Here is a 14148-nt window from a genome sequence, read left to right on the forward strand (position 1 = left end):
CAGATGCTGCAACGAGAGACAAAGGTTTAAATTGTGACTTGTGTTGTCCAAATCTGTCAGACTTCAAAAGCAACCATATCCTCAGATGCAACCCAGAGACGAGCTTAAATTTCTTGGATGAAAATGATGCAGAGAAACAATGTATGATGTTGTGGTTTGATTATTCACACATCCTTTTTGTTCTCATGCAACTTGGAGTTAATTATTAATATGTTGTCCCTTTTCCCAATCTGTGCAGGTTTTGCCCCCATCAGTGGCATGTGCAGTAAATACAGGAGTTGTACCATCAATGAGGACACAGGACTGGGGTTAGCTTTCACCATCGCACATGAGTCCGGACACAAGTATGTGACACAATAAACTGCACTAACGAAGGCCTAGTGACATTTTTATCAAACAGTTTATTCATAATGTTAGTTATCACACAAGAAGAATCAATCTTGATTCAAGACTATCAGCACGCGGCAAGATTAAATCAATCATGGTTCATTCTTTCTTTTTCCATTTTTTAAAAAATCTTTTGCAAAAAATACAAAAATAAGAAAAACAAGCGTTGTTTGGTTCAGATTTAAAGCATTTAATTTTCCTGTAAATCATGCAACAAACCACTATATTTTCATATTCATTGCAGTATTGCTATAGTTTCTGAGTATTTGTTTATTTGGCTACAGTTTTTGTTTAGGGAAGATGTCACACAAAATTAATAGAACCTTCTAGAATTAACAATTGCAGTTTGTTCACTGTTATTGAACAATTCAGTTCAATTTATTTATTTGTATCGCACCAAATTATAATGCTGCCTCAATGCACTTCACTCAAGTCTAACCTTTCCAACCCCCCTGAGCAAGTACACAGGTGACAGTGGTAAGGAAAAGCTCACTCTGGTGATAATGAGGAAGAAACCTAAAGCAGACCAGACTTAGGGGGTCACAATACTTTGCAATACCCGATAGCCATATTTTGGCCTCAAGTAAAAATGAAAGAAATAGTTTTTCCCTTTAGTTTAATGAAGAAGAAGTAAATGAAAAAGCATAATTCAAAATAAATAAATAAAAAACAACAACAAACCAAAACAAGAAAACGGACAAAAGCACAACTGATTTTGCTTTCTCACTAATTAGAGGTGGTAATCAAGCACTTTAGTGTGCTTGGTCTCACTGTGGAAGATTCCCCGTTCACAGCCACCCCTGCCCATTCTCCATGTATTGTGGCATTGTTTCAAGAAGGGCATTGCATTAAAACTTGTGCCAAATCAAAATGCAGATCCTCCTCGGATCTGCTGTAACAACCGAGTGAAATAAAGCAGAAGCCAAAGGGACTTACTTTTAGTTTTCTCTTACTGATTGTCTCTGTTGTCATTATGTGGTTTTCTTATGATACAAAACAGAATGAAAGACATATGGTGAAAAAGAAATCATGTTGATCCCTGGTTCCCAACCTGGAGTTGGAGTTCAACTAGCGGTGTCACCAAAGAGAATGGGGAAGTGGGGGAGGGGGGTTGCAAGGTTTTGTCTACTCTAAGATTGTCAAAATTGGAGGTGCATGTTATATTAAGTTGTTTTTTATGGCAAAAAAAGGATATGGATTATTTGTGTGTGTGTGTGTGTGTGTGTGTGTGTGTGTGTGTGTGTGTGTGTGTGTGTGTGTGTGTGTGTGTGTGTGTGTGTGTATATATACAGGCATTTGCGCTAGTTGGGAGGGTGGGCTGGGGTGGTGAGGCTCAGCTTTTCTTTTATACATATAAGGGTGCTTCCAAGGAACAAAGGTTGGGAACCACTGGTGTATAGTAAAAGTTTTGTCATGTTTAGGATGAACAGACACTTAAGGGCACTGCCTTGACCAGCTATCTGGCTAGAGCACATAGCACAAATACATTTGAGTTGTGTCTTACCCCACATTGCTATTTAAGTAGCATGAGATCTGAGCATAAAGGGGCTGGATTTAGTCACCTTATTAATCATGGGTGTGTTTTGGACATATCACAAAAAAAGTAAATCAAATTGTGACCTGTCAAATAAGTATTGAACATGTCACCATTTTTCCTTAGTAAATATATTTCTAAAGGTGCTATTGACATGAACTTTATGTAATCCATACATACAAAAAAAGAACCATAGATGTCCATAAATTATGTGTAATAATGTGAAGTGACACGGGGAAAAGTATTGAACACCTGAAGAAAGGGAGGTGTAAAAAGACATAGAAAGCTTAGACACCTATCAGTAATTAGAAAGCAATCCTGCCCCTTGGCAGTGTAAATTAATACCAGCTGGTTTAGTCACAACTGTTGCCCTATAAACCAAGGTGTCACACAAGAAACATCTCATGATGGGTAGCAAAGAGTTCTCTCAAGATCTGTTGCAAAACGTACTGATGACACTGGTTACAGAAGGATTTCTAAACTTCTGAATGTTCCAGTCAAAACTGTTGGGGCCATAAACCGGCCACGACCCATTACTCCTTGCAAAATTTCTGACAGAGGACTGAAAATAATTATCAGAAGAGTTGTCCAAGAGCCAAGGACCACTTCTCTAGAAGTGGTCCTTGGCTCTTGGCTGAAGAATGAAAGTGCTGAAGAAAAAGCATGTTTGAAACTTGTTTAAAGTTTGCTGCACAACATTTAGATAAGCCTGTGAAATACTGGGAGAATATAGTCTGGTCAGATGAGACCAAAACTGAACTCTTAGGATGCCGTAATACACAGCACCTTTGGAGGTCAAATGGCACTGTACATCACCCCAAAAATACCAAACCAGCAGTGAAGTTTGGAAGTGGGAACATCATGGTGTGGGGCCTTTTCAGTATACAACACTGACAACCTTCACATAACTGAAGGAAGGATGAATGGAAAAATGTACAGAGACATTCTTGATAAAATTCAACTGTTATCTACCAGGATAATGAAGATGAAACAAGGGTGGACATTTCAGCAAGACAATGATTCCAAACACACAACCAAGGAACTCTCAATTGGTTTCAGAGAATGGAAATAAAGCTGCTGGAATGGCCCAGCCAATTGCCTGACTTGAATCCAATCGAAAATCTATGGAAAGAACTAAAGATCACAGTTCATAGAAGAGCTCCATGGAAACTTCAAGATTAGAAGACTGTGTGAAGAATGGGCCAAAATCACACCTGAGTAATGCATCTGACTAGTTTCTCCATGCAAGAGGCATCTTGAATCTCTCATAACCAACAAAGGCTTTTGCACGAAGTATTAAATAAATTTCAGTTAGTGTGTTCAATACTTTTTCCCTATGTCATTCCATTTTATTACACTTAATTTATTTACTTATTTGGTTTGGTTTCTTTGCATCTATGGATTACTTGGGTTGTTACCGACATCTGGTGAAAATTGCATGTCAGTAGCACCTTTAGAATAATATTTACTGAGAAAAATGGTGATGTGTTCAATACTTATTTTACTTGCTGTCCGCTAGCATCAGGTGTATGGTTATTCAGAAAATGGACTTAAATGACAGATTTTCTGGTGAGCTAATGTACCTATGTCAACATGTCTCCTCACACCAGCAAAGAGCAGCCACCAAAGTTCCCTGAGGTGAAGCAGTAAGATGGAGGTTAGATGATTATTTGCTATTATTTTGTTAAATGGTTATTTTCTGATCATGTGGACATTTGTCCCTGTCTACTGCATATAGAACAATGCACCAGACCCATTACTCTCTGCTTGCTGGTGGTGAGCCAACATGGAGGTGACATCATGTTTTTTCGGGCTGAGCCCAACCAAACCCCATGGATGTTGACCCGGCCACCAGGCACTCGCCTGGCTCCAGTAGGAGGTCCTGGTTTCCCGTATCCAGGAGAGGTGACTCTGTGCCTCGGACACCTCAGGATCCTCTTGGAAATTTTACAGGATTTGGCAAAGGATAGAGAAGTACAGGCTGAGCTTCTCGGTCTGCTGCCACCACGACCCAGAATTGGATAAGCAGCAGAAAATGATTGTTGAATGAGAATGAATGGCTGTTTTCAATTCGGTTTCCTTGCATATACAAAGCTGTGTGTTTGTGCTGTGAACCCCTTATGTAAGGTGAATCTGAATGTTTCCCCTGAGAAGAGGAGAAACCTTCTTCTGGAGTTTTGACCAGGGTTTTTTTTTTTTTTGGCCTATGGTGTAATCAGTTTCTGCTGTTTCACACAATAGCAATACTCCCAACACAGTCACTGATCACACCTCATTTTAACACCAAGACGCACATGTTCACACAGACGAGCATGATGCTACTGCATTGGTTGTACGCTAACAACTGCACTTATACTGAGTTGAGTGCCGCTTTGTGTCAGGTGGAAGAGTCCTAATCTTCAAGGAAAAGAACACGACAATCAAACTAAACCTCATCGTCCAGGTTACTAGTTACTCCACGTTTGTGCAAAATTCAGCAATAATTGTTTTAAAAAAAGGTGTAGTAGTGCTGTGCACATGACAGGCAGTATAACAGATGTTTATTCAAGGAAAAATAAGTACAAACTGTATGTGCTGTATATTTTATGCACTTTTATTTTGCGCAGCACTATGTGAAACAACATGATTAAAGAAATTACAAAGCCAACAAAGAATGTTATCACCAACCCATCGTTTTGCCCTTCTCGCTGCTTGCATGTATAACAGAGGTAGTAATTTAATTTTTTCTGATGAAATACCAAAAGCAAGAAACTAGTCAACCTCTGTGCACTAAAAAAAACAACTCGCTCCTTTTGATGATAGTTTATTGGAATTATTTTCATCCTACATGTGTTCATGTGGCGTGCAGACCTCATCAAAAAGAAGTGTGTGGTATACAAACAAAATGCAAAACTTTTTCAGTTTTTCTCATCAGTTTGTCTCATAATTTGACACAAAATAACTGAAACACAGTAATTTAGTTATTTTGTTCAATGTAAGACCAAGTGAACAAAGTGCACGCTGATTTAAACTATTTTTTAAATGTGTTTGTTTAATGTCTGAGTATCACTTTACGCACGTCGCTTTGTCACGTTTGTGAGCTGTGTGTGGATTTAATTAATCTGTGATAAATCAAATAAATGTGGTCTGATTTAAAACAACAAATACTGTGTGAAATAAGAGCATTACGTTAGAGCGCTAATTCATCCTCTCCATGACACTTTGAGAGAATAATGGAAACAGCCACAGGCTGCATGACTCTGTGTTTTTGTTGTTTCGTTTCCATTGAGATTGGCCCTTTTATTTTTCATATTTGTCGATTTCATGTTGTGGCATAACTTCTGTCTGTCTGGCATGTTCTCAGGCCCCAACTGGGAACAAAGTTTTTTTTTCTTCTCTAATTTAAAATAACATATCAGACTATCTATAATTTGAAATATTGTAATGATGTTTGCCAAGTGAACTGAAAGTATGTCCAGAAACATGTTTATTCACTCAAATGAAAGCGACTTTGAGGCCAACAACTGTGAATCACTGACAAATTAAGAAATACATATGTAAATAGTAAACATATGATGCTGTTACGAATTTGCTTTGGGAAGTAAATCATAAATGCGTGTATCGACAAGCAGGGCCCAGTTTGCTTTGCAGAGTGCAGATCTGTGATGACTTAAAGCAGCAACCTGTAATTTAAATGAATTATACAGTGTATCATGAAAAAAAAAAAGCACAAATAGTGACATCAGCTTAATCGCTGTGGGAAAAACATGTCACGGTCAGTGACAGTTAAATAACTAAAAATTATATATGTTGGTCTAACTTGAAATGCTGTTCTTAAAGAGGAACTCTGACGTGTTCCCACCTTTCCTGTGCTCTTTTCTTTGCACATTCTTCTTTTCACTCAGTACAAAATTAATTTAATCAGCATGGTTTTGATTTAGAATGCAAACACGGTGGTCGCAAACAAAACAACTACATGATATGTATCTAAACACACTTACTATGATCTGATTTGGTGCGATATGATAAGATGTGATACAATTCTTAATTTAATGTAGAGATTCATTTTCCATAGTTTGGAATAAGACAAAATGCACATTTTATAAAAACAAACAAGCTAAAAGCATGTACCCTCTTCAGGTTTTTGCTCCTGTGCTACAACACGCTTCTTTTGCTCACCACTGGGGGCAACAGATATAGTAACAGAAAGCGCAGCATAGAAGAAGCCCAAAAGAAGGAGTCAGCTATCATAGCATAGCTTTCCCGTTCTGAACCAGTATGGCAGTATTAAAAAATGTGAACCCATGTTCGAAGAGATACATTTATCTGTTTATTTATAGTCTTGCAAGAGCCTTGGGCCGACCCTTGAACTTTGTGCTTGAAGACGCAGAAATAGCAGCAGTTTAACTCAGTGAATTTCTAACGTTAACATCGAATGATCGACTGGAGTATAAGTTGCATTGTTTTTTAACTAGGTTGGGAGGTCTTGCAACTTATACTTACAGTGCACTGTGTCTGGAAAGTATTCACTGTGCTTCAGTTTTTACATACTTTGTTATGTTACAGCGTTATTCCAAAATGGAGTAAATACATTTTTCCCTCAAAGTTCTACTCACAACAGCCCATATTGACAACATTATTGTTTTTTAATCTTTGCAAATTTATTAAAAATAAAAATCTAAGCAATCACATGTACATAGGTTTTACACCATTTGCACAGTACTTTGTTGATGTACTTTTGGAAGCAATTACAGCCTCAAGTCTTCTTGAATATCATGTCACAAGCTTGGTGCATCTATCTTTGGGGAGTTTTTCTCATTCTTCTTTGCAGCACCTCTCAAGCTTCATCAGGTTGGATGGGGAGCATCGGTGCACAGCCATTTTCAGATCTCTCCAGAGATGTTCAATTGGATTCAAGTCTGGGCTCTGGCGGGGCCACTCAAGGACATTGCCAGAGTTGTCCGGAAACCAGTCCTTTGATAGCCTGGCTGTGTGCTTAGGGCCATTGTCCTGCTGAAAGAGGAAGCATCGCCCCACATCCCCACAGCATGATGCTGCCACCACTATGCTTCACTGTAGGGATGGTGCCTGGTTTCCTCCAAACATGATGCCTGGCATTCACACCAAAGAGTTCAATCTTTGTCTCATCAGACCAGACAATTTTGTTTCTCATGGTCTGACAATCCTTCAGGCACCTTTAGACAAACTCCAGGCGGGCAGCCATGTGCCTTTTACTAAGGAGTGGCTTCTGTCTGGCCACTCTACCATACAGGCCTGATTGGTGGATTAGTGCAGAGATGGTTGTCCTTCTGGAAAGTTCTCCTCCCTCCACAGAGGAATGTGTTAGCTCTGACAGAGTGACCATTAGGTCAATGGACCATTAGGCCATTCCCCCCCAATCGCTCAGTTAAAACAGGATGAGTGCAGGCGGATTTCAACTTCTTCCATTTATGGATGATGGAGGCCACTGTGCTCATTGGGACCTTCAAAGCAGCAGAAATGTTCCTGTACCCTTCCCCAGATTTGTGCCTCAGGACAATCCTGTCTCAGAGGTCTACAGACAATTCCTTTGACTTTATGCTTGATTTGTGCTCTGACATGCACTGTCAACTGTGGGACCTTATATGTAGACAGGTGTGTGTCTTTCCAAATCATGTCCAATCAACTGAATTTACCCCAGGTGGACTGGACTCCACTTAAGATGTAGAAACATCTCATGGATGATGGTGGAAACAGGATGCACCTGAGCTCAACCCAACTTTTTTCACATTTGTCATTATGGGGTATTGTGTGTAGAAATTTGAGGGAAAAAATTAATTTCATCCATTTCGAAATAAGGTTGTAACATAAAAAATGTGGAAAAAAGTTAGGAGCTGTGAATACTTTCCGGATGTGTTGTATATACCCCCCCCCTCAAAAAAGCAATCACACATTTATTATTATTATTATTATTATTGTTCATAATAATCGTGATAATAATAATTTTTAATGGCTATTCCTGTGATCTGATCCCAAATAAGCTGTTTAAGATGAGAGGAGGTAAGATAATGGCTATTTATTTTAGACTTTACCAGGAATCAAGGCACTAAACAAAATAAAGTGTAATAATAAAGGAATAAATGCCAATAATAAAAACTACAGCAAAACAAAGCCCAAAAGTCCCAAATTAAAGAGCTGATAATACAAAAAAGGTGCTAATTATACGAGGTCTGTCAATAAAGTAACGGTCCTTTTTATTTTTTTCAAAAACTATATGGATTTCATTCATATGTTTTTACGTCAGACATGCTTGAACCCTCGTGATGGTAAAAAAGTCCTTTTCATTCATTCCGCCATTTCCAGACAATGAAAATCCGATGAGGGGCGGGACCACTCCTTCCCAAGGTGTGCTCACAGGCGAATGACGTCACCGACAGGCGTGGAAAAACTCACGCATGCGCACGAGGGTTCAAGCATGTCTGACGTAAAAGCATATGAATGAAATCCATATAGTTTTTGAAAAAAATAAAAAGGACCGTTACTTTATTGACAGACCTCGTATGACTTATTCTCCAGAAAATATGGTCATTGGTCAAGTGAAAAGGTGATCCCAAAAACATCAGTAAAACAAAAACAAACAAACAAATAAAAAAACATAAACCAAAAAAACCTTGAAAGCCCAGGTTGAAAAATTTGGAGTTCACCTTTAAAATGCGAACTTGTGTAATTGCCTCTGTTTTAAATGAACATTGTTGATCGTATTATGTGTCTTTTCCCCTGCTTTCAGTTTTGGAATGATCCACGATGGCGAGGGAAACCCTTGTCGCAAGACAGAGGGCAACATTATGTCACCCACGCTGGCTGGAAACAACGGTGTCTTCTCCTGGTCCACCTGCAGCCGGCAGTACCTCAGCCGCTTCCTTGGGTTGGCCTCACAGACACAGACGGCAAACATAAAAGCGCATGCATAGTGAAATCTGACAGTTATAGTCACTTTGTTCCTGACTGATGCGGTTCATTTGCTGTGTTCTCTAGAACAGCCCAGGCATCCTGCCTGGTGGATGAGCCCAAACAGATCGGTCAGTACAAATACCCCGAACAGCTTCCTGGACAGCTGTATGACGCAGACACGCAGTGCAAGTGGCAGTTTGGCTCCAAGGTCAAACTTTGCAGTCTTGAGTTTGTCAAGGTGAGCTTCATTTTTTAAATATCTTTGATGTAAAACTACACAAGCCCTCAAAGTGCATTTTAGCTGCAAAACTCAGACATTCTATTCATACTGTGACATAGTGAAAATATCTTTGTTAGTTTTATTGCACCAAAACATGCAGTCATATTTAATATACTGTCCAGTACTTTTTCAAAGTTGATTCAAAATAAAAAAAATTGTCAAGCAAACATTTAGCAATTGTCAATTAATTGACAGTAACATGTCCTTGTTCTTATACATTTGGTGGATCCCGTTAATGGCCCCTTCACACATAGTATGAATGTGGTTGAAATGCGCATGAAGTGCACATGAAGAAGGAATCATATGCAATACGTGTAAAATCGTAGCTGCCTCCAACGCCTTGTACACCTGTTGCTACAACTATTTGTGCACACCAGTGGCTAAAAGACAGAGTGTGCGCTGTGGGAGCTCATCGAACCCTCTTGCGGCAGGTGTCGGCCAAATTCCAGGTGATACACATGAACATCTAACTGCTCGTTTGGCACTTAAAAAATGTGTGGCCATTCGTGCTGTTGGCACGACAGCAGTCAGCAGACGATCACTTTCGAGCTGGATGTGAAATTTGTCTAACTGCCCCCTTGATTGTGCTTTACAAACAGACACAGTGACACGCTGAACTGACAGGGGGTGTGTCCGCTGACAGGAGTGGCTGTGGAGATGTGTGGTTCTGGACATCACAGCTGGGGAACACGTACCGTGTTTGGACGGACATGAACTAACAACTGCCCACTGTGACACGCGTGTGTCTGCTTGCTGTCCTCATGTGGACATACATAAAAACATATATCACTGTTGCAGTAGGCTGCAACGAGCGCATGCACGGCACGCACATTGATGAGCTATCCCAGGTGAAACGGACTGTCAGATCATAACACGCAGCAGGTGATCTGAATGTCATGTCACCCACGTGAGCTCTGTTTCACATGATGCTGTGTCTGTCCTGCGGCGCGCCATCCACAAGACACGCATGTCAGGTAGGACACATGCACAGGGCTGGCTGGACATGCTGCCAGCAGATGTGGACATGATAAGAGCGCCCTGCTTCTCATTCATGTCATTTCATGACTGTATGTCTGTACGACTTTTCATGACTGCGACCATGGGTCATCTACAGAGGAACAGACAGATTGTACTTGTATTGTCCACTTCATAAGAGGGATTCAATAAAATGCGGTGTTTTTTTATGGCATGTGTGTTTTTTTTTAGATACGTTCATGTCGTTCTTGATATCAGGCATTTTCCTGCACCTTTTACAGGACAGCAATGATAGCTCAGTGGTAACATTTCTGGCTGGCAGTCAGAGCTTTTGGAAATTGCAGGTTCGAATCCCGTGGTGGCATGTATTTTTTATTTTTCACAGCAGCTGCGTGATGTGATTACATATGCTGCAGCAGCTTGCACTGTGATCCTGTGTGCACGAAACCGTCGCAGCGGCATCGTTCATACCTGCCCGTCGGCTCGATGTTTTCATGGTTCGCTCATATGAGCTGTTCCACCGTGATTTGCCCTGATTTGTACTTATTCGTAGGATGTGTGAAGAGCCCCCAAGGCTCAGCACAGCAGATATTTTCTCTTTGTCTCATGCTGTCCTTTGCAGCTTCTCCAATTACCAGTCGCAATCGCAATGTGTGCACACAGTCACATGTACCTTGCCGCTATTTAAAACTAGTTCACTCCTGCCGGCTGTGCAGAACACATCACTGCACTTGGAAAACAGTGGACTGTATTATGAGGTTTTTTACTGTTGCATTACTGCCACGATCAGGGCGTTTGTTGAGCGCACGACATGCAGTGAGTGCGCTTTTATTTTAAAGTCACAGGTTTGATCAGAGCTGATCGATCAGGGCGTTTGATGAGCGCACCGACATGCACCGAGTGCGCTTTTATTTTATAGTCACAGGTTTGATCAGAGCTGATCGATCAGGGTGTTTATTTTAAAGTCACAGGTTTGATCAGACCTGGTCGACCAGGGCGTTTGATGAGCGCACCGACATGCAGCAACGAGGCATTTATTTTAAAGAGTCACAGCACTTTTCAGGTTTGATCAGACCTGATCGATCAGGGCGTTTGATGAGCACACCGACATGCAGCGAGTGCGCTTTTATTTTAAAGTCACAGGTTTGATCAGACACACACACACACAGAGAGAGAGCGACCGACTTGCTGTTTCTGTTGTGTTTCTGGATTTCTGAGTTGAGGTTCAATTCCCTGTTCTGAGCACACAGATGCTGTGGGCTATGTGATCATGTTCTCCAGCTGGATGCAGCACTCAGTTTTTGGTTGTGTACAGAAGCGCAGTGTTGCACAGACTTGCTTAAAACTGTGTCCAGCACTCTACGCCAAAGAAAATTAAACGTGTTTAATTTCTTCCATCCTACGTACGTAGCCCTCAACATACTGCTGCGTAGGGAGCAAAAACTTGACGTAGAGCTGCTAAAAGTGGGCATAGAGCTGCTCAACTCAGCGTAGACAATACGCTGCAATGAGCAGCTGTACGAATACGCCAATGTGAAAGGGGCTTAATTGCTTTCTAGCTGGATACTGTTCAGACCCACTTTTCAAATTCAGTTCATCCTGCGCAGGCATCTATGCTCAATCCAGCCCAAGCTGAATTCTTTGTAGTTTCACCAAATCTGTCAGCATGTCGGCACCATACAAGAACATGCAAGTATCAAAAATTATTGTGATGAAAAAAGAAAAAACCTTTAGAACTGCTTTCCATGCCTTCAATGTCCTGTCACTGTGGGCATTGGTGTTGTCTCTGCTGATATCCTGTTTCTTCTGCTTCTTGCATTGTGATTCTTCACCTTTTTGTCCTTTTGAGGTTCTTTATCTTGCCACAGCACTGGCTTAAGGTCTTCTTGTATCCATGCATTGCTAGTGCAGCACCAATGTCTTAGAATACGTTTTGATTCAGATACATTCTGACCAACTTGTTCTATGTTTGCTGGTCCCAGAAAAGCAATATGAGTTTTGTTTCCTTGTACAAGACACTGTACAAAGTTTGGGCAAACTTAACTTCCGAATTAGCTGGGATTCAAGCTGCACTGGCTTTCAGACCTCAGTGAATCCACTCAAATCTGGCGCAGCCCACCTCTCTCTTTCTGATTCTGAATGGCGCTATTCGGATTTAAGCCAGACCTGATAGATAGAAAACTAGAGCACTGCACACATAGAGCACAAACCTCCACCAACACTATTTTGTAATTCCTCAAACTTTTACCTTGGAAAAACTTTCAACATTGAAGTCCTGTTAGAAGTGGCTTTTCGTAAGCTAAATTATTTGTAGATGTGATCAGTTGTCAAGAGTATGTATTTAGTTCATGCACTTGATTCAAAGTTTTAATGCTGTGTTTTTTCAGCTTTTTAAGTTTCTGAATTCTTTTTCAGATAATTTTCACAGAACATTGGTTATCTCTGCTCTGCACAATTTGTCATTGCTTTTTGGCACTTGATTTCTGACTGAAAACTGGACGATAGACAAACAGGCATAAAATTCGAACCTCCATCCAATTTTGATGGTGCAGGTAAATCCATAACAGAAAAATGAGAGTGACTGAGGCACTTTTGATTGAGATATAATGCAAAATGTACACCAGATAAGCTTTTCAATATTAAATTCAAATATTCACAAAAACCACAATCCAGATCAGATCCATACCAAACTTTGTCAGGTGATAGACTGAAAAAAGAGCATGTTTGAACCAACTTTAAAAAGTGTTACAATTTGTAAAACCCTGAATGAATTAAGTTGTTTGAACTTAAGTTTTGTAAGTTAGAGTTGATTTAACTTTCAAACCTAAGTTCAAACAACTTAATTCATTCAGGTTTTTACAAATTGTAACACTTTTTTAACATGCTCTTTTTATCAGTGTAGTGAGTGCCAGTCTGCACCTCACTTTCAAATATGTGAGTGATTGGGGCACTTTTGATTAAGATAAAATGTAAAATACTCATTAAATGGGGTTTTCAATGTTAAATTTAAATGGGGCCACAAAATCTGTAATCTGGATCAGATCCAGATCACACTTTGCCAGTCGATAAGGGATGCCATCCTACATAACACTCTCAAATATGAAAGTAATTTGATCTTTTTTGTCCGTTATGAATTTTTGAAAATTTGTTCTATGTTAAAGATGAAACCCCCATCACACATATCAAGAATGTGCAGGAACCAGACTGACAAGGCAAATATGGTCATAATCCGGATGCAGTCAGGAAGAAAAGAGGTGTGGCCAGCCGTGTCAGAATGCATCCAGACTGCCTCGTGCACACCTGCAGGATGCCCCAAACATATTTCAGGCAACAGTCAGAGGACACAGACTGCTGTCAGACAGCACTGACATTGGTGCTGTCACTCACTCACTCAATCACTCACCCACCCACGCAATCAAATCTTCGCTCGTCCTCACATTCCAACATGTGATCCAAACAGCGTACAAGTGTGTGGCAAGATGAAATGTTTACTCAGCTGCGTGCATGTGTTCATAATGGCTGAATGAGCCACTACATGCGTGTGTGCGTGACGCACGCCTGTGTGCATAGAACAGGTGAACAAAGCAGTGTGTGAGTGTGTGGCCGAAATGTTCGCTCAGCTGCGTATATGTGTGTTCATAATGGCTATGTCAGCCACTCCGCATGTACAAGTGGAGCACAGGAGCTGTCCATTCAGAGAGCACACAAAAAGGCTGACAACTGTTAGTAATCACCTGCTGTTGTACAGTCCAGTGAAAAATCCCTTTAGGTGTTTGATCAGTATATACTTGCATTGCTAGATTTTATTAGTCCGGCTGGACTCCATAACCGCTGCATCAGACACTCAAAGTGCTTTACACATCAATGTCTCACATTCATCCCCAATGTGAGGCTGCTGCCATGCAGGCACCCACTACACACCAGGAGCAACTAGGGTCTTAAGGACCTTGCCCAAGAGCCCTTAGTGATTTTCTGGTCAGGTTGGGATTTGAACCGAGGATCTTCTTGTCCAAAGCCTAATGCTTAACCAGTAGACCATCACCTTGTTACATAGCAACATTTC

General features: G+C 40.6%; 1 protein-coding gene across 1 annotated transcript in view; it reads left to right on the forward strand.

The window, feature by feature from the left end:
* Positions 1-14148, forward strand: part of adamts18 (ADAM metallopeptidase with thrombospondin type 1 motif, 18) — a 314116-nt gene that overhangs the window by 112658 nt on the left and 187310 nt on the right. Inside the window, exons 8-10 of the mRNA XM_034185420.1 lie at positions 239-344; positions 8667-8804; positions 8915-9068. Of these exons, the coding sequence (XP_034041311.1) occupies positions 239-344; positions 8667-8804; positions 8915-9068 (398 nt within the window). The remainder of the gene's footprint in view (positions 1-238; positions 345-8666; positions 8805-8914; positions 9069-14148) is intronic.

The sequence above is a fragment of the Thalassophryne amazonica genome, chromosome 2, assembly GCF_902500255.1.
Source record: "Thalassophryne amazonica chromosome 2, fThaAma1.1, whole genome shotgun sequence".
In the NCBI taxonomy this organism is placed as follows: domain Eukaryota; kingdom Metazoa; phylum Chordata; class Actinopteri; order Batrachoidiformes; family Batrachoididae; genus Thalassophryne; species Thalassophryne amazonica.